The sequence below is a fragment of the Rousettus aegyptiacus genome, unplaced genomic scaffold, assembly GCF_014176215.1.
Source record: "Rousettus aegyptiacus isolate mRouAeg1 unplaced genomic scaffold, mRouAeg1.p scaffold_m13_p_4, whole genome shotgun sequence".
Taxonomy (NCBI): domain Eukaryota; kingdom Metazoa; phylum Chordata; class Mammalia; order Chiroptera; family Pteropodidae; genus Rousettus; species Rousettus aegyptiacus.
The window spans coordinates 86724353-86746692 of NW_023416307.1; the positions used below are offsets into that span (position 1 = coordinate 86724353).

Genomic DNA, 22340 nt, shown 5'->3' on the forward strand with positions numbered 1-22340 from the left:
TCTTCTTCTCCAGAAGTTCTATTTGGTTCTTTTTGAGGGTTTTAATCTCCTTGCTCTGCTCAGCTAGGTGTTTTTACAATTCCTGAAATTGTTTATATAACTCATTTCAGAACTCACTGATTTTTTTTCAGAAGTACCATCCTGAATTCTCTGTCATTTAAGTTGTATATTTCTATGTCTGTAAGCTTATTTTCTGGAAAATTTTCTCTTTCATTCTGAGATGCCTTGTCTCCTTGGTTGTTCATGGTGTTTAATGGACTATTCTCTACCTGGGCATTAATGGAAGTGTATTGTGATTTTTTTTTTCCAGAAAGAAAATTTGTTATATAATGGTCTCTAGCCTGTTGCAAAGAAGGTAGTTTTCTTTTGGCTTCCAGGAGGTGGAGACTAAGTCTTGGATCTCTGCTTTATAAAATGCTTAATAATGTCTCTTTTTTTTCTTCTAGATGTTTAATAATGCTCACTACCCTCAGTCTCAGTTCCTGCCAGAGTTAGTGACAGTCTTGATAGCATTTGCTCAGATACTCTTGGGGCTCCATGGCATTCCATATTGGAGGGTGTTGCGGAGACGGTTAGAAAGAAGAGTCGGAGTCTGGAAATGCTTTTACTAACATGGATAAGGGAGAGGAGGAATAGCAATGCTAGCAGCCCCCACCCCTGTTTCCATGGCTTTTTATTCTCCCTCACAAAGCTGGCTTTGCAAAACATCATTAGTCACCATCGAGTTAGCAATTATAAACTACAGCCAATTCCCAGACTCAGCCTCAGGGCCACAACTGTGTTATCAGCTATTTCTTCTTGGGTAACTTTTTTCCATCCTCGTCCTTAGAGCAAGAAGTCCCAGAATAGGTCAGGCGTGTGTGCCCTCCCTGCAATGTTTCCTTGTGTGCAAGTCCACATCTGCTAGGTCAGGCGTGTGCGCCGTCCCTGCAATGTGTCCTTGTCTGTAAGTCCACATCTGCTTCTGATGACCTTGTTGTTCCAAGCACCAGGCATCCCACCAAGACTGCAGGAGTTTCTCACAACAGAGAGTGTTGGGGGAGGTGTACTCTGGGTTGGGGGATGGGAGCTGCAGCTCAGTTTTGAAACTGTGGCTGGTAAAAATTAACAGTTGTTTCTCTGCCATTCCTACTCTTCCACTGTCGCTGTTTCTCTGCCTTCTGTCCTGATTACTGGGCATTGCCTCTAGCCACATGGAGCTCACAATTTTCCCATGCAGGGCTGTTCAGGGAAGTCGCCACACTTTTTCCTCACCCCAAAACAGGGAACTCTGGTGGCTATGAGAGGCAGTTTCTTTGTTTTTCCCAGTCCACCACCCAACACCCAGGGTTCTGACCTGTGATAGCCCTTATGCACAAATCCCACACTCAGATGTGCTGGTGTGTAATTCAGGTGTTTTTTTGTTAAGTTTTAGATGATCAACTTATTGTTGTTTCAAGGGGAGAGATCTGGGGATGTCTCTCACTCGGCTATGTTTCTCCAAAAACTCCTATAGTAATTCTTGATTTTTTCTTCTGTTGTGTTCCCTTCACTCTATTTTTAGCCCACTTATAGGACTTCCACTGAGTTTCCCTTTGATTAAACTGGAAAGGATGATATCAACAAGTTATAGAGAAGGGATGAAGAAAATTAGGCTACATTAGAAGGCACATTTACACAGTACATGAGCTTTTCATTGGCTCTCGCCAGGCTGTTGTTGCAAAACTTTAGTGCATCACTATGCTGAATCTCTCCATCTTCTATTGTCCTTGCTTACTTAACATCTTTTATTATCCTACCTTGATATATTCAGGGTCCCAATAGAGAGGTTAGTGACAATCTCTCTGATACCGTATATGAGAGATACATCTTTTGAAAAACACAAGTATGCTCATGCCCTGTCCTTACCCAAGGGTCTTAAATGTCTCCTGATCAGAATAACTCCTTTTCTATGATAAACAAAATTTCATGTAATCTCATCTGTCTGTATTACATCTGTCCCTCCTTTCTGCCTGAAATTCTACAAAGTACTAAGCTACATTCTTTTCTATATATCTATCTTTGCATACATTAATCCTTAAATCCATCAAGAACCAGTGTAATCATCTCTATTATCAGTCATCAAGCCTTCCTGAACCTCTTCCACTGTAGCCGATACTTAGCCTTTCTCTACACCACACCTTGAAGTAATCATTATTTCTGCAAGCATCACATGGTGTTATAGCATATGTTCATATAGGTAGCTTTATGTTTATATAGGTAGTGTTTGTAAAAATATTTTAAGCTGCAAAAGAAGTCTTTAGAGATACACTCTAAAAAGTGTTCAAGGAATAGCCAGCACAATATAGAAGAAGATGAACAAATCTGGATGACTGATACTACCCAACTTCAAGACTTACTATAAAGTTAGAGTAAACAAGACAGTATAGCTAAAGAATAGACAAATAGATCAATGGAATAGAATAGAGAACCCAGAAACAGACCCAATAGAGTCAACCAAACTTTGACAAAGGGAATATAATGAAGCAAAAATCATCTTTTCAACAATGGTGCTAGAACAACTGAACATTCATAAATCTAAATGTAAAATGTGAAGTTATTAATCTCCTAGAAGGTAATATGAGAAAAATCCTAGATGGCATTTGGCATGGGCATGGGCATTCTTAGATACAACACCAAAGACACAATTCATGAAAATAATAATCGATAACTTTAACTTTATTAAAATTAAAAATTTCTGCTCTTTAAAAGGCAATACAAAAAGAATGAGACAAGCTACACCTGATAAAATTTATTTAAAACACAATTCTTAAAACTCAACAACAAGAAAACAAATCACCCAGTTGAAAAATGGGAAAAAGTCCTTTACAGATACTTCACCAAAGAAGATATACGAATGGCAAATAAGTGTATGGAAAGATGCCCAACATTATATACCATCGGGGAAATGCAAATTAAAGCAACAGTGAGATTTCACTACACATCTATTAGAATGACCAAAATTTAGAATAATGACAACACTAAATGTTGGTAAATATGTGGAAAAACAGAAACATTCATTCATTACTGATGGCAATGCAAAACGGTACAGCCATTTTGTAAAATGGTTTCTTGGTTTCTTATAAAACCAAACATACTCTTACCATATGACCCAACAATTTTGGTTTTTGGTATTTACTCAAATAAATTAAAAACTCGTGTCTACACAAAAACCTCCATGTGGATGTTTATAATAGAAGTATTAATAATTTCTGACACTTTGAAGCAACGAAGATCTCCTTCAGTAATACATCTAGACAATGAAATATTATTCAGAGCTAAAAAAAAAAAAAACATGTGTTCTCTTGACTTGTTCAATGGGAAGGGATATAAGGGTGAATCCAGCACTGTTGGTTGCCACCATCATATCTCTATGGTGTCTTCCAAATATTTTTTTACATTATATTAGAGACTGTGTTATATTCAAGTCTATAAATATTTATCAAGTGTTATTTTTGGTACAGACCGTAGAGGAGAAAAGTTAAAATGAGATGACCCTATGTTCAGTAACTCACTATAACAGAAACTATATTGTTCTTTAGAATGAAAGTTTCTTGAAGGTGATGTCCTCAGTCATGTGGTTCTGAGAATACATTTAGTTTGATGATTAAAACAAAATATATTATTAAAATATTCTAATTCTCTCTCTGTATTTGTCTCTCTCTCTTTCATCTTATATCTCCCCCCACTTAAAGAGTATTCTGCTAAGAGTAAGCCTACTTCTAGTTCTTCATTCTTCATTCACTCTGACAACTCTCATCTCGAAAGACATTTTCCCAATGAAACATTTCTCCTACCAAGGGTTAAAGAGTAACACAACACTAACAAATATTGGAGAGTAAAAAATCCTTTGAAAACTATGACAAGTTCAACTGACAAAATCCAGTGATTTCAAAATCTGTGCCTGCAGCAGACTTTTTTTAACCTTCAAGTGGTCTCTTTTCCAAGAGAGTAAGAAAGGACCTGAAATTTATATTTTATCTATGTGTGTAGAGTGTTAATGAATGTTTCAAATTTAGTTTTAAATGAAAACTATTCTTAAATGCTATATTTGTCTTGACTAACCTCATCTAGTATTAAAATCTGGTTTTACTGCATTCTTAGAAAAGAGTTTAAGACATAATCTTAAATTTGTTGTACTTTGAAAGCTCTCTGATCTCTAACCAGAAACACTTGTAACATTTTGTTCATCTGCAAACACAGGTCTCTGCCCACTCTTTCCCAAGTAAGCTAAAAACTTACTGCTTTATTTATTTAATTTTGTATTTATCATTTAACAAATATTTATGGAGTCCCTGAAACAGGCTAGTCATTCACCTAGACCCTGAATATACAAAGACATATAACACCAAACCTCCTTGTCTCAGGAAAAATCGCATTCTAGTGATGGATACAGACAAGTGAAGAGTTTTAATACCTTATTTTGTAATACAGACTTGAAATACCATCTCTGAGAAAGAAGAGAAGGAAAAAGCAAAGGAAGGAGTGACTCTAGGAAAGAAAACAAGTTAACCATGGAAGAGCCCAAGAAAGAGCTCAAATGAGAAGGAAGGTGTGAGGGCAAATCTGAGTTAAGACTGGAAGGGGCTGATGGGGATAAAACAGGAAACCTAGAAGAGTATTCAATAGGGTCCTAGTGAATGTGGGTGAATAATATGTTACTCTGAATCTTCAAACACTTTCTACAATATTATGTTCCATTTAAAGCATTTTAATCATGGTTGTGAGTCTACATGCAAACACATTCTTCCATGTCCCTGTGAGATATAATTCTACACTTAGCCAAGAGCCTAGCATTCCAGAAACTTAAACCATGATACAGAAATACAAATTCAAGTCATCAACACCATCTGTATAACCAACTGTTCGCCTCCCCTCCATATTTCCTTATTTTTGTTCACGTATCGCATGTTCATAAGAAAAAAGAAATTATGAATGAAAATGTTTTCTGCACTTTGAAGTCCTACATTTCCTAACCCCAAAGTCATCCCCTACTACTTTCTGACGTTGTTTATGCCATCTGGTGAAGTGGATTGAATGTCAGAAACAGAATTCAAGCATTTGTAACTTTTAGCAGGGTCTTTATCCTAAGATCATCAAAGCACATGCCAGAAAACCAGCACGTGTGTCTGATGGTTTGCTAGGGTGGTCATGTTCAGTAAGCTTCATGACAATTGGCAGGTACTCACAAGCCACATAATTTCTCAGAGCCAGGCTCCCCCTTTTGTCTTATGCTTTTTTTTCTAGAGGATTTGACATCCTGTTCATCCATTCATTCATTTATTCATTCACAGCTACATCATGCCTATTATATACTCAATTGATAACCAAAACCCACAAAACATACCTTTCAAGTATTATCAATTTTCCTAAGGATTTTTTAATCTTTTTCTCCCCTCAGTCACTGAGAATGTTAAAAGTACTAATTATAGGGCATTTGTAAGGACTAAATGAAATATGGCAAGTCAAAAACTTAAAACACAGACTGGCACATAGTAAGTACTCATTGCATATTTACTATTATTATGTGAAAAAACAGGATTTATGTATAAGCTATGTTATGACCCACAACACCACTTTTATGAATATAACTAATTGTTAGTACTTTTACATAATTGCCTCATTTATATTGGACACACACACACACACACACACACACACACACACACACAGAGTAAGACAATTACCTAATAGATTAGAATGATATTATAGCCAATATAGATGATGGAATTTATTTTTTTAAGTGTAGTTTATTAAAACAAAACCCAGTTGGCCTTTGATTATATCCACTAATCATTGTGAGTATGAAAGTTGTAATTTGTTCCTTTGTTGCTAACATATTTTTTTAAATATAAAGTTTATAATTCAATGGAAATACAATAAGGCATACCAATAAAACAGGTAACAATTATTTAATTATATAAATCCTAAAATTAACTTAAAAATAATCAAACTACATTGTTTTCATTTATGTTTTCTGTTTTTTTAAATTTTCATTTATTTTTAAATTGCAATTGACTTTCAATGTTATATGAGTTTCAAGTATACAACATAGCGAGTAGACATTTATATAACTTAAAAAGTGATCCCTTTGATAAGTCTTGCACCCACCTGGCACCATACATAGTTATTACAATATTATTGACTCCCTAAACTATACTTTACATCCCTGTGACTATTTTGTAACTACCAAATGGTACTTCTTAATCCCTTCACATTTTCACCCAACACCCCCATCCCCTCCATTTCAGTTTGTTCTTTGTATCTATGGATATGTTTCTGTTTTGTTCTTTTGTTTTTAGATTCCACATATAAACGAAATTATATTGTATTTGTCTTTGCCTGACTTATTTCACTTAGCATAATACACTCTAGGTTCATCCATGTTCTTGGCAAGATTTCATTCTTTTATATGGCTGAGTAATATTTCATTATAAATATGTACCACTTCTTCTTTATCCATTCATCTTCTGTTTAGATTATCTGATATATTTATATTTAATTTATTAATAGGTATGTAGTTGCCATTTTAATAATTGTTTTCTGATTGTATTTGTAGCTCTCTGTTCCTTTTTTATTCTCTTGCTGTTTTCCTGTAAGTCAATGATTTTCTGTATACTTATGTATGGGTTCCTTTCTCTTTATTTCTTGTATATCTCTTGTAGATCTTGGTTTGTGGTTGCCATGTGCTTCATATATACCATGCTATGTTTATATCAGTTTATTTTAAGTTGATGGCCACTCAAGTTCAAACACATTCTAAAATCACTACCATTTTTACTCACCCCCTCCATGTACATTTTTGTCATTTTTTACTTCTTGTGTGTGTGTGTGTGTGTGTGTGTGTTTGTGTGTATACCCTAATTTACTGTTGTAATTACAGATGATATTCCTACTTTGCCTTTAACCTTTGTACTAGCTTTGGTGTTGGTTGATCCACTGCTTTTATTATATGTTTGCCTTTGTCAGTAAATTTTTTTTCTTTGTGGTATTTTCTTATTTATATTTTTGTTTTCTTTTTCTTTTTATCCTTTTTAATTAGTTCTTTTTCTGGAGTTTTGTTCTGTTCTTTCATTTGAAACATATTTCCTTGCTCCTCATTTTGGCTGCATCCCTATGTTTGTTTCTCAGTATTAGGTATATCTGCTATGTCTTCCAGTTTTAACAGAGTGGCCTTATGTAGTAGGTGTCCTGTGGGCCCAGTGGCACAGTCTTTCCTGGTTAGGGGTGTTCCTTGTGTGGGTTGTGTGTGCCTTACTACTATAGTTGAGCTTAGATTGCTGTCAGCACATCAATGGGAGGGACTGACCTTAGGCTGACTGGCTGTGAGGACTGGCATGATTTTGGCAGACAAGTTGTTGTGTGGTTGCTGACCCCATAAAATGGGATTCACTTTAACAGGGTTCTGGTGTCTGCCAAGTCCATTCTTTGGGTGTGTCATTGTGGCACTAATTATGTGGTGCTCTGGTGTGGTCTGAAGCCTGCCACCATGTGTGTTGATTCCGGGGACTCTTGGGAAGGGCTCTGGTACAGGAAAAAGTCAACTGTTGCGTGTCCATCCTGGGGCCACTTGGTAGAAGTTACAAAGTGATCTGCAGTTTAGAGCTGTCTTTGCCAGGCTTGGAGGTCCCTGAGAGTGGTTCTGTGATCTAAGGCCAGCTGCCACTAGTGCCAGATTTAGCACCAATTAGCAAGAGTTATAGGGCACGTGTTGCTTGTTTGGGGTTTGTGGACCTTTGAAAGATTTTAGGAAAGTCTGCAGCATTGGCCCGAGCCTGCTGCTTGTGGAGACTGGCTTTTAAAAGAGGTTTTGGCTGGCAGGTGAATAGGATGGGGCGGGATCTCAGAATTGTCAGGATGATGTGAGAGAATTGTTAGCCAAGTTAATGAAAACTCAGATTTGGCCCCCACTTGCACCTGCTGGCTGTGTGAGAGTAGGGCTCAATGAAGGAACAATGGCATCTGCCAGCACTTTAGTCCCAGAGAGAGCTGCCCCTCCAATCTTTGTCCTGAAGCCATACAATTCAGTTCCTCCCCATATGTCCCTGGTGCTTTTTGAACTGTTGCCCCTTCTCTGGAGCTTAGGGCATGTGTTTGTAAGTGAATTTATGCTCAGGCCCTTTAAGAGGACATCTGGGATTTCTACAGCCCTCCGTCTCACTCAGACTCAGTCCCTGCTGATTTTCACAGCCAGAAGTTGTGAGGACTCCTTGCTGTTCAGTGGGATCCTCCGTAGGCAAGATATCCCTCTTGACTTTTAACTGCCACAAGTGAGTATGGGACCCACCTGTTTAGGTCTCTGCCCCTCCTACTAGTTTTTACATGCTTCTTCTTTATATTCTTAGCTGTAGGAGTTGTGTTGTTCAGATGATCTTCAGGTTGTTCTCAAGGTCTTCCTATAATCTAGTTGTAATTTGATGTGGTTGTGGGAGGAGGCAAATACAGTATTTACATATTCCACTATTTTGATAGAGATTTCTCAAACTACATTGCTGAGGGAACTCTGAAAGACAACACTGAATGTGGTTCTCTGACCCATGCCAAATAGATATCCTGACGTATAAAGAATTTAAATACCTCATAACTTTGCTTCCTCTGTACCTGATTGAGAACATCATGTCCTCGAAGCGGTGTGCCATAATTTATTTTGTGCATGATGCTAATTTTCCCTTTTGTTGTCCCAGATAATTGCTACAGAATACCTGTGCTTAATTATGGTCCTCCAAAAAGTATATATTTTTCTTCTTACTTCTACTTTGATTAGTTCTTTTTCTGGAGTTTTTTTTTTTTTCTGTTCTTTCAATTGGAACATGTTTTTTTTCTCCTCATTCTGGCTGCATCCCTGTGTTTGCAGTACTTTAGTCCTGAAATACAAACACACACACACACACACACACACACACACACACACACACACACACACACGCACACACACACAGTGCAATGTATTTAATTTTAAATGTCATTAATGTCACAAGTGAGCTTCAAATTTTCTGGTGCTATCTGGCAAATTGAAAAAGAGAAATTGGAAAAGTGAAATTGTATGAGGGTTCGTGTTTTTAAGAATGTGGAGTTTGTCAGTAAATGCCTAAGTGATGGAGGGGAGAGAGTTTATCTATGTGGACTGGGGTCAGAGGCCTGTAGATTGAAGGGCTGCAGCAAAAACTGAAGGAGTTGTTTTCATGTACTGTCACAGACAATAGAGGTACAAGCAGCACTGCTTATCTACCTAGGCAAAAAGCGAAGCATCTTCTATTTGTTTCTGCCTAGAAAATACATATAATATATCAAAGATCTTCAAACATTAGTGTTTTCCAGGTGAGCACCAACAAGGACCCTAATTCACCTTCAAATGGCATATTAGGCAAGTGATCATTGTGGAGCTAATGAGTCATGGTAGGTGGTATGGGCTAAACTGTTCTCCCCAAATTCATATGCTGAAGCTCTAATCCTCAGTACCTTAGAATGTGACTGTATTTAGAGATAGGGCCTTTAAAGAGGAAATTCGATTAACATGAGTCCATTAGGGTGGGCCCTAATTCAACCTAACTGGCATCCTTATGCAAAGAGGAAATTTAGACTCGTCAAAGAGACACCATGCACAGATAAAGACCACATGAGAAAGCAACAAGAAGGCAGCTATCTGCAAGTCAAGGAGAGAGGCCTTAGAAGAAACCAAATCTACCAATCCCTTGATCTTGGACTTCTACTCTCAAAAACTGTGAGAAAATAAAAATTTATGTTGTTCAGGCCACCCTGTCTGGCACTTTGTTAAGGCAGCCCCAGCAAATAAATACAGCAGGAATCAAAGGCATAGAGACTAACTGCGATTGACAGATTGGTTTCGAATTATACATAAAACAAACCTTGGGAGCATTCAGGCCTAAGTGAGAAGGGGTTAGGGCTCAGGAATTCCTGGACTGAATAGGTAAATAGGACAATGCCAAAAACATTTAGATGATTATTTTGAATGTAATCATTTGTAAATATAGCTACTAACATGTAATGAACTATAGAGAAGTACATATCATAGGGGTTAAAAACATGCATCCAAGAACTAGACTTCTCAGATTTTAATTCTGGTTTTGTGCTTGATCCTGGGTAGTTAGTTAACATTTCTGCACCTCACTTTCTTCATCAGTGGAGATAACAAGGCCAACCTCAGAGAGTTTTAATAAGATTTAAATGAATTTATATCAATCTATCATCAACTTATCAATCATATTACACTATAGGGATACAGCAATATAAATAAATGTGTGTGTGTGTGTGTGTGTGTGTGTGTGTGTAACCGTTAGCTATCATTATCTTTATTATTATCATTATAGGCAGACACTAGTTAAAACATTGAATCAATCATCACAAAAATTCTTAGGTGACTGCAACATGATGAAGTAAATTTAGTTACTCATGAATAACACCATTAGTAAGTAGTGGACCCAAGATTTGATCTTAAGCATTAAGGACCCATAGATTATTATGTTCTATAGGAAGAAAACCTTTATTTACAAAGCATTACAAAAATGCCAAATAAATCACAAAACAGTAGGTATATTTATGTTTATAAGATTTACACTATCCCATGTGACTTACCCAAGTGACAAATTTACAATTAAAATAAATATTTATTTTACCACTGCAGTCTGAGAAGTAGAGAATGGTACTGTTTCGACAGTATGTTGAAGCAATAAGCTTCTCTTTTTTTCTAATGACGTATTATCTATTAATAATAAGTAATTAAGGGAAACATTCAATAATAAACACTTGATTGAGGTAATCAAACAATAAACAGCTGTTTAGAATATATTCAGAATGGCTTTGCCATATGCATTTTTAAAGTTTTCCATATTTTTGATTCTTAAAAATTTATGTAAGAAGTTGAAATATTTGAATCACAGATTGAACAATGCATTCTAAAAGAAATACTGATTACATTGTTCCCATCCACAAGTTCTTTAATTCACAAAGAAGCTGTTACATTTGATGAAAGTGGACATGTTATACTTCCTCTGGTGTGCATGCACATGGACTGAGAAATATTTCCTCACTTTCTTTAAGTACAAAATCATACTTGCAGAGTGGTGGTCTGTGAAAGAAGTGAAGAGAAAGGAAAAAAAAACTATTAGTAAAACAGCAAAGTTCCTTTTTTTCTCATAAGTATTATGTCAGTAACTAACTAGTTATCCAACTATAGAAAGCTGGAACAAACCTATGCCATCATTTCAACTCTATCTCATTGGGCTATGTTGGAATGAAGTCGGCACAATGTTTATGAAAAAAAAAAAACCAAAAACTCCCTGTGTTTCAACTTCTCTCTTTGCTGCTTCATTGGAATACTTAAAATGTACAAGAGATATTGCTGCATACAGAAATAACTGAAACCTGAACTCAACCGAATGGCTAGGCTACTTCTTCTACCATTGGTAGTCACCATATAAGAGCTGAGCTGACTTTCTAAGATGAATTTTGCCAAAATAACTTAATCAATTCTCTTTGACACCCACTAAAATGTAAATAACAATATGTAAAGTATTCTATATCTTGGAGTGATTGTGTAGTTAGTATTCAAAGATTTCTGAGAAGTCAAGTCACTGTGGTGGATCAGGCATTTTGTCTAGTTATTTATCTTTCTGTTAATGTCTTGAAAACCTTTGAAAAAGCAAGTTAACTATAATAAGAAAAGATTGGTAAAAGTTAAGGAAAGGAGCTAAAGAAAAAAATGGTAGTACTAAAGAAATTTCCTGTATAGGCAATAGTAACTTAGGGAAAAAGGGGTAATTCAACTGCACAGTTGCTATAGTTCACCTTTGTCATATGCACTGATCTAGTTCAAGAAACACATTACTCCAGTCTTCCTCTAGCTTAAGACAGCATTGAACAAGTTTTTAAAAACCTCAATAGAATTTTTAGGTTAAATTGTTCAATTTTTAAATAAACCAATTTTATATTTCTGCTAATATATTTGCAAGTAATAAAATACAGACATCCATTTTAATTATAAAAGCTGATATAAAATACTACAATATTTTGCATTTGAAATAATAAAGGTATCTTAGAATTTTAATGTTACTACAATAGCAGTATATGTAAAATGATAGTACTTGAATCTCATAGGATTTTTAGATGTTAGCAAAAGTAGCTTTTTATTAAGTTATCAGAAATCAGAATATCATTGAAAAATCAGATATCATACTTTCTTTGTTATTAAGAACTAAGTGTAGGAATGACTTTATCATTTTCCTGCCAAAATTTATATATACTTATATCAGTTATTTATCCTGCTACATCCCTTATTTACTGAATGTACCTTCAGTGCTCTGGACCTCCCTGATCCATCTCATTTTTAAGTTTTCATAGTAAAGGACTTGTATCATTAAACTTATTAATAAGCAAATTACCTCAGTCATAAGTAATTCTCCTATTCACATATTTATAATATGACAATAAGGTAAGTGTAAGGTAAGTGTATTTTTATTTCTTTTCTACAATAGAATGAAAGCTTTCAACTGTGTTACCACTGAATACCTTTGATCAGTAATACAGTAAATGCACATTTTTAATTAAATATTTTACATTATAAAAAGCCTCTGCAAGCGTTACAAAATTTAGGCAGGTTAATAATACCTACCAAAGTTAAATTTCGCCAACAAAAATTAGAAAAATTAATTTTCTTTGTTTTTATATTGCCAAAAGCCTACTAGTTTAATTGCCATGACCCTAATTTTGATATTATTTATTCTATGTTCCTTCTACCCAAGCAACAAAAATATTTTAAAAACTATAATTTAAAAGAAAACCTAAATTATATGTTAAACTATCATGAGAAGAATATTATATTTTTTTAAATTTCAAAAAGAGCACTCAATATTGCATTTTTAATGCATTGCTTACCACAAATTAGCACAAACACACTACACTGATAAAGAATAAACTTTAATAAAAGAAAAAAATCCAATAATAGTAAATCTCTCTAAAGATCAAATAAAATTATTTTTAAAATTTTAATCCTCTATGCCAAGTTACAAGATGTATATGCGCTCCTTTATTTGAACATTCTCCCTATGGCTTTGTACAAAATATCATATCTACGAATCTAATATTCTTTTAAAAAGTTACTTAGGATAAAGTTTCCAACACCAATACAGGGGCTATACCCACATGCCAGATAGGAAAAACCAATAACTCACAGGTCACTGGTAAAATGAATAGAAGACTCTTGCTTCAGTAGTGGGAGTAACTAACTCCAAACTGAGCACTTCTCCAGCCCTGCCTAATAAATCTTGAAAGCACAACCTGAAAGAATCAACTTGTTTGTAAGTAACTTAATAGCATCTTGAGAATAAACCTGATAATATTTATAGTAATAAAATAGTATAAAGCACCCAGTGTGACAAAATTCACAATGTCTGACATCTAATCAAGTATTACAAGCATGTAAAGAAGCAGAAAAATGGACCCATATAAGTGTCAACCAATTGAAACCAACCCAGAGGTAGCACAGATATAAGAATCTGTCAAGAACATTAAAATAGTTTTATAACTGTATTCCATGTTTTCAAATAGTTCAGTAGAGACATGAGAGATTTCAAAAATTCAGACTTCCAGAAGTGAAAACTACAATGTCTGATATGAAAAAAATATCCTGGATGAGATTAATATCAGATTAGACATTACAGAAGAAAGGAATAGTGACCTTGAAGACAAAGAGATAGAAGCTCATAAACCCCCAAAATGTCAACAAACTCCAAACATAAAAGGTATGAAGAAAATTACAAATTGTATACTAATCAAACTTTAAAATCAGTGATGAGAAAAATCAGCCAGAGAAAAAAAGGCATATCTTCTTTACAGGAATAAAGGAAAGATAGTCATAGTTTTCTCATTAGGAACAATCCATGATAGAAAGCAATACAGCATCATTTTTAAAGTACTGAAAGTAAACAAACAAATAAACAAAAACCTGTCAAAATAGAATTCTCTAACCAGATAAATTATCTTTCAAATTGAAGCATCATAAATTTTTCACATACACAAGTCTGAAAGAATTTACAACCAGCAGACCCACACTACAAAAAAATCTTAAAGAAACTTCTTTAGTTAGAAGGTATACTATACCACATAAAATTATGCATCTACATAAGGGGTAGAAGTACACCAGAAATGGTAACTATATAATTTTACCATTATAAATATATAAATACTCTTAATTATTTATAACTCTTTAATAGGTGACTCTTTAGACAAAAATAATACATTGTACTATAGAGTTTTTAGAATATGTACAAGTAAATTATATGCCAACAACAGTATAAAAGCTAAAATGTAAGAAATGGAATTATGTTACTGTATGGTTTTCATGTTATAAAATTTCATGTTATAAAATTCACTTGAGGGTGACTATAATTAAAGATTATAATATAACCCCCAAAACTTTTAATTTAAAAAATGTATAGATAATAAATCCACAAAAGAGATAGAATGAAAGCATAAGACTACTCAATTTATCCCAAAGAAGGCAAAAAATTAGAAAAATGGGAACAAAGAACAGATGGGACAAAAAGAAAAAAAAAATAGCAAGATGATAAATTTTAACCCAACCATATTAATAATCATATTAAAGTAAAAGATATAAACACCCTCAATTACATGGCAGAGACCATCAACACCATTTGTCATTTGAGACATACAAATTGAAAATACAATGAAATACCTCTACACGCCTATTAGAATAATGAAAATTAAAACCAAACAACAAAACTGGTGAAAGTGTAGCTTTTGGTGCAGGAGTGCAATGAAACTCTGAATGCCTGTAGAAAAGCAAAATGTATAATCACTTTGGAAAGCACTCTGACAGTTATTATAAAGTTAAACATACACTTACAATATGACCTGGAAATCTCACCTATATGTATTTATTCAAGAGATAAGAAAACTTATATTCACATAAAAACCTTCATGAAAATATTTATGTTGGTTTTATTCATAAACTATCAAAAACTGTGAACAAACTATATGTCCCCCAACTGGCGAATTGATAAACAAAATGGTACATCCACACAATAGAGTAACATTCATCTATAACATCTTACTGATAAAAGCCACGACATGGATGAATTTTAAATGTATGAAGCTAAGTGAAAGAAGTCATACTTAAAAGGCTACATACTATATGAGTTCACATATATAATGTTTTGTAAAAGGCAAAACTAGGTACGGTGGTTCTCAGGGAGTAGGAGTGGGGAATGGGGTTGAAAATAAAGGGGCAGCGTAAGGCAGTTTCTGTGATTGATAGAAATGTTCTGTCTCTTGGTTGCAGTGGTGGTTACATGTCTATGAATTTACCAAAATTCATAGAACTGTATGCCAAAAATGAGTATGTTTTACTGCTAAGCTTTTAAAAGCAGCTGTAGTACAACTTTTTTTCAGGAAGGTAAACTAGGTTGCCTGCACTATGATTCCTCTCAGTCAGTAAATTCAAAGGCCCTGCTCTAACTGGAAAAATGTGGAAGGAGAACTATGGTGTTGTCTCTATCACAATTTGTTACAGAAAGACAATTACTGGTTTAGTGCTTACACAGTTTAATATGGACCATAAGGCACCACATTTTTATAACTCGCATTCCTAAAAATTTGGCAGTGCTAATTCTCATTAATTGTACATTATCTGTAAGGACAGATCTAAATAGGAAAAATAACTAAATGGTTATGACAATTATCCAGGTGATGAAATTGAAAGCATACATTTCATCCAAGCATCTGTTAACATCCTCAGCCAGCAGGGAAAGTTAAGTTTTCATAAATATCCACAAAATGTATTTTAGTTCTTTTTCTTTTCCTGAGTAGAAAAAAAGTTACATCTAAATTTTGTAAATTTAGTAAATTTTCATAGTCTACCCACTATCTAGATTTCAAATAAAAATTAAAATTATATACATGTTTTATTTTTGCTCTGTAGTATACCCTTATGACTTCACTCTATTTCTTAATTAATGAACGAGTTGTATATAACGTTTGATTCTCTATGTAAAATATAATGGAGAAAATAATGAGTCAAATATAACAGTGGTCACATCTGTCTGCCTTCCCTTGCCCATTATAATAAGTCACTCAAAAAAGAGAAACGCATAGAGACAGCAATGGCTATCATGTGCAGGCTCACCAACATTCTGTATCAAGGTGTGAACAACATGTGGTGAGGTGAAAGATTTGAAAATGTTCCTCCTCCTTGATATTCCTTCTATGAACATAAAACAAGGAAATTGTTTAAAGTGCATATACACTCAGTGTTTATGATACGTAAACACTGGGAAACAAACGAAGTATCCAAAAATAAAGGAAAAACTGAGTTGAATATTCTACAAAAGTTAGAATATAATGGCAGCCATTACTTATAGTTAGAAAGAGAAAATCACTTATAACCAGATCCATGATATTGCACAGCTTCAAGTACATTATGTTTATATTGTTATCTATGTGAACACTGAGCCTTGAAGCTATTACAGTGAAGAAAGTGCACAATTCTACACAGATTTGAATGATTAAAGGAGTATCTAGCCCTGACATTTGTGCATATATGCATTGGGTAGATTGTTGGTTCCTTTTACTGTCCACATATATGGAATTAAATTTCTCTTTCTCATCTTAAGTTTGAGTGCTGCTGTTTTATGTACAGAGATTCTAGCTAAATTTCTGGTGTCTGGTCAAGACTTACATTACATGCTTTTGCTATATTGTGGAGAAAACTCTGTTTCTCTTTCCAGGTATGATATATGGGTGAGAAGACTTTATTCCTGGACAATAATGAACTCTTCAGATCAAAATTCCAGAAACAGAGAATGTAAAACTACAACCTCTAATTTCTCTGCCTGTACTCACCTTCCTTATTCTCAGAGAGGTATTCATGGAAGAAAATAGGAGAATATGATGGTGCAACAACCCTGGCCTCTTTAAAACCTAGCTTTTGGTGACTATAATAATACAGTTCACCCTTAACCAATGTGGGGACTTGGGTACAGACCTCCCTGCATAGTTGAAAATTTGCGTGTAACTTTTGACACTTCCAAAGCTTAACTGTTAATAGCCTACTTTTAACCAGAATGCTTACTGATAACATAAACAGTCTATTAACACATATTTTGTATCTGTATTACATACTGTATTCTTATATTAAAGTAAGCTAGAGAAAATAGAATAATAAGAAAATCATAGAGGAAAGAAAATATGTATATATTATACACTCATGACATACCTAACTTTTAAAAACTTGGTATTGCTAGGCTGTGTGGTTTGTATGAGAGGTTTTTCAAATAATCGCAAATCTTTAAAAAATTTTCCAATATATTTATTTTAAAAAAACCCATGTAAGTAGACCCATGCAGTTCAAACCTTTAGTTCATCAAACATGGCCCCCTAACTGTCCTTGCTCTATCTTTCTCTCTCTGACATGTTTTGTCAGGGAAGGATGTTTGCTAATATTCTTAACTGAAAATGTACATATATTTTGGTATTTTTCTAAGTATTTCAATCAATAGAAAAGTGAAATTACCTCTAGATTTCTTTTCATTATAATGATATCTTACTGACCTTTGAATGACTAAATATTCATATACCAAAAGTTACAAAATAACTCACCCTTCAAAGAATTTTGCCAGTTCTTCTATTGATATAAACCTCACCTAAATGAATATTCTTCTTATTATTTTTATTCTCCAAAAATTTGAACTTACTAAATTCAACATTCATGGAAAGGCAATTAGAAAGTCAAATATATAAATACAGGAACAGAAAGAGAAATAAAGATGAAATGCTGCAATCAACTAAAGAAGAGAGATTTCTAGCAATCTACAAAACCCATGCTATGAGCTCTCAATTATCGTTCACTGTTGGAACAACTCACATACCCAAACTGACAGCTGATCAACTCATTAAAGAGATCATAGTGGTTCTTAGTGCTTTCACAGGGTGTTTTGTGGAAATATGAATTCTGCCATGGTGAACATATACTTCAATACCACGAGGACAAGGATAGTGGGAAAACCTCTTCGATTGTGAGGACATGAAACCAAGAAGAACATATTAAAAATGCTAAAAACAAAAAAAGTTCTGTTAGAGCCTATTGTCTTTAAGAGAATGGTCCCTACACAGTAATGATGGTGTCACATTTTTGGGAGAATGGAAATATTTGTGATATAGACAGGCAACTGTAAAATTAAAATGTAGAGTCAGATTCTCTTCCTACTGTTATGTATATTTGCTAGAGCCTCACTCCTGTTAGTATGTTCCTCGGGTTGAACCTCCAGTGATTTGTAGAATCTTAAATACAGCAGTTGAAAATGAAATTTATTTTTCTTTTCAAATAAAAGGTAATAAAATTGGGTAAAATAAGAAATCATTAAAAGTCATGGTATCTATCTATCTTCTGAGACCACATATCTCATTATGAAGTTTTCAGCTATTGAACTTCATCTAAAGGATTGTTCAAAAGGACTATGAACCACTCTCCAAATATGTATACATGTATATATAAGAAATTATCATTATTGTATTATTATACAAGAAATTATGATAAACTTCTAAGTCAGTAATTTGTCTTACTTTTTTCATTTTTGTTGTGTCTTATGAAGTAATTGTGTGTGTGTTTTTTTTCTTGCTTGGGTAATGTGATTCCAAATGAATCTCATCCAAACCCTCCCTAAAATGCATTTTGTGCCTTTTAGATGACTAATAAAATATAATTTGAAATACACAACAAACAGATATTTGAGTACATAAATTTTTAAAAACCATTCCTATGCAAAATAATATTTTTAAGTTTAAGAGACAACATATTGATATCAAAATTTAGTTTTCTTACCTTTCTGGATATGTAAGTGATTTTAGCATGAGACGCTGGATGCTGTATTTGCATGTAGAACACTGCTGATTTGAGCTCCGATAATATGCCAAACTAATGCGTGAAATATTTACATCATTTAAAAACTGAGCAAGAATCTTGACTTCTTGAAATTTATAAAATGATTTGTTCTTTCTAAAAAGAAAATTTGATATACTCAGCATATTAGCAATTTGAAATATAATTAAACTCTAAAGTCAATCTTAGCAATATAGGATAGAGAGGCCAAGCTTACAGAAAAAAAGACCAAACAATAAATATTTGTTACTTATCAAAATAATTTAAAATTCTGTTTAAAACAAAACAAAATAATAATATTTGTACCTCCATATACAATATTTTGGGAATACTTTTTGGGGAAAAAAGTGAGACATGTTATCTTTCTGACTAGCTGTATAGATTGTTAATTTGTCTGAAATTAGAGAAGTCATGGTATGCTCCTTTTTTTTAGACCCCTAAACAATTATCACAGTTCCTTAAATAGACTGGGTATGCAAATAGTAATCCTTTGTTCTGTGCCACTTTGTCAAATATTTGTGAATTAAATGATTATAAAAAGCTTAGATTCGAGAGAGAAAAAATATAGTATTTAATAAGTACAATTTTCTGAGCATTCACAATATACCCAGAACTGATCCACTCCAAAGGTTTCAAATGCCAACTGTTTGCTTTTAATGATGAAATCTCTTCCTCCAACTGAGCCCTGTTTGCTGAAATCCAGACATATATATTCACTGTTATTCACCATATCTATTCGGATATCTCAAGAATGCCTAAAGCTCAGTAGGTTCAAATCTAAATAACAACTTCCCCAAAACCTGTCTCACCAAAACAAACAAACAAACAAACAAACAAACAAATAAAACCCCCTAAAATTTACAAATTTCCTCATGATTTTAAATGGTGGCACCACCTTTGCTCAAGACAGACAGCTATGATTCACCCTTAATATTATCCTCTATTTCAATCCCCACATCTGATCTATCGTAAATTCCTACTAACTTTACTTATGAAATACCTTGAATCTGGACTTGTTCCACCCTAATCTCCCCAGTACTCATCCATCTAAAACTCATTCTAACCTGGATATCCAATATTGGTGCCCTTTGTTTAAAAATTCTATATTAGCATATTAATATATTTGGCATCATGTTATAACATGTAAGTGATTTTTGATGACTGAGAGAATTGATCACACTATAGCATTTATATAAAATAAGTATGCAGAATATATTTGCAATAAGATACTAATATTGTTAAATAAAAAAATAACGTGTGTGCACAGGGACAAACACAAGGAGAAGTTATAGGAAGAAAAGGAGAAGGTGGAGGAGGGGAAAAAAAAGAGGAATGTTTATAAACCAAATGGTAACTGTGACTATCCCTAGATGATGTAAATATAGATGATTCTCATTTTCTACTGTATTATATGACACATCTTTTGCAGCAAGCAACCATTCCTATTTTAATCTTAGAAAGTGAAATAAGAGATCCCTTAAAAGTTTCTGACTTCCCTGGCATCTAAAACAGCTTAAATGCCACAGCATGACTAAATTTATTAGCAAAGAATTATTAATAGAAACATAAAGCCATCGGCCAGGCTTAGATGGACAGATTTGCCATGGGTGTATCTTCCATATTTTACAGCCCTTTCTGAAAAATACACTAATTCAAGTATTTGAATAAAATGAATAAATATTTTATAGTACTCTGAATAGAACATGATGTTTGTAAAGGAAATCAAGACTCAATTTCCTTGTCTTCTGAACAATTTTGAAACAACTGGTCTAGGACTGCAGTCTGTGTGCAATTTCTGAAATCAGGTACTCTCCTATCTCCATGCCTTTGAAATAGCCCTGGATAGAAAATGTACACTATTTAGATTGTCTTCTAAAGTGGATGCTCAAGAAAATATACATGTAATGTATAAAAGAAAAAAATATTAAATTATACTTACTCATAGAGCCTCGGCTTTTCAATCACTCCGAGATGGTTTAATAATTTAAATGTAATATAGCCGTCCATCATAGTGTTATTCAAAACAATTATACTGAGAACAAAATAATAAGCTGCAAAACAAAAATACAGAATGCAACTCACATTTTAAAAAATTTGTTTTGGTACATATGCAGATACACATGTATGTATATAGTATATAATCTAGGCACATATTAGATATGCAAATAACATCAAGAAACACTTATTTGGTACATTGGTAATTTATTTCTTGCCAATTTTTAACTAGTCTTAAAAATGAAGAATGACAAAGCCTGGCAGGTAGTCATGGGTATGGTGAAGAGTTGGACAAATAATTAGTGAATATTAACTATTCTGCAAACCAAAAAATTTCAAATTAAGTTCAACTATTTTTAAAATATCATGTCTAAGGTAAATATGATAAGGTTCCCTAATTACCTGATTAACCGTCCTAACTAAATTTACTTAACAAATATAATTCCCAATTTCACTGGTTGTTTAGGAATGATTATAAAATTAAATAATCCTAGACAGCATGAGCTCATAGTAGTTCTTATTCAAAATGCCTTGTACTAAAAATTGATATAGTATATATTTCAGGGGCAAGGATGCTGAACTCACCCCTATATTCAACATGTCTGGGCTATACAGAAAGTTCTGACTCTCTGTAAGTTTTCCCAAGTACTGTGCACCATCTCCTAAAAGACATTATATATAAACAGAATATGAGATGTATGAAATTTTCTTTTGAGAAATACGTGTACTAAATTTATGCATGTTAGTTGTTAAATGTTGCTGCTAAACAACCAAGAGTAACTTCTTGGCTTTTGCCTGACAGTACTACCTCAAATAAGTAATGGGTTTATGACTGGACAGCATCAATTTCTAACACAAGAGATATAAAGGAACACTTCTTACTTTGAAGTGACTGCCTAGCTTTAGACAAAATATTTTGGTCCACCTCACTCAAAAAAGATGGGCATTCAGACTTCTGCAGATGGTTTCCGTCAGCAAGACATATTGAGACGTTACAGAATATGCCCTCCTTCCGGATGTACAATAATCCATAAATTAAATATATGATCAAGCTCACGTGAAAAAGGGAAATATCAGGAGGTAGAAATGAAGAGAAATTAAAGTCGACTATAAGGCTATAAGAAGGACTGAAGCCCTGAAGCCTAACGGGACTTGGGGACTCAGAATAGCACAAAGACAGAGGCTTAAAATCCGACTTCCATGATGGAACAGAAGACAGGATGCTTAGCGACAGAGTTGAAATAAAAATCTCTGTGTAGCTTCAGGGTACTTAATTCTCCACTTCGTCGTTGAAAGAGGAACTTGGAAATTTCTTTCTTTTTGCTGTGTGTGGATCTTAGGTGGCAACAAAGTATTCTCTGAGACTAAATAAAACTCCCTGTAACATGAAATCTAAATTTACACTTGTCACTTGTTG

General features: G+C 33.9%; 1 protein-coding gene across 5 annotated transcripts in view; it reads right to left on the minus strand.

Annotated features, from left to right (window-relative positions):
• Positions 1-10842: 10842 nt before the first annotated feature.
• LIPI (lipase I) overlaps positions 10843-22340 on the minus strand; it is a 43480-nt gene continuing 31982 nt past the window's right edge. For 3 of the 5 annotated variants that reach the window (XM_016152021.2, XM_016152019.2, XM_016152018.2), the window contains exons 8-10: positions 20868-20979; positions 18872-19045; positions 10843-11104 (exon numbers count right to left, since the gene is read on the minus strand). In XM_016152021.2, coding sequence (XP_016007507.1) covers positions 11017-11104; positions 18872-19045; positions 20868-20979 — 374 coding nt within the window. In that variant the 3' untranslated portion in view covers positions 10843-11016. The remainder of the gene's footprint in view (positions 11105-18871; positions 19046-20867; positions 20980-22340) is intronic. The other 2 variants (XM_016152020.2, XM_016152022.2) reach the window with 2 other exon arrangements.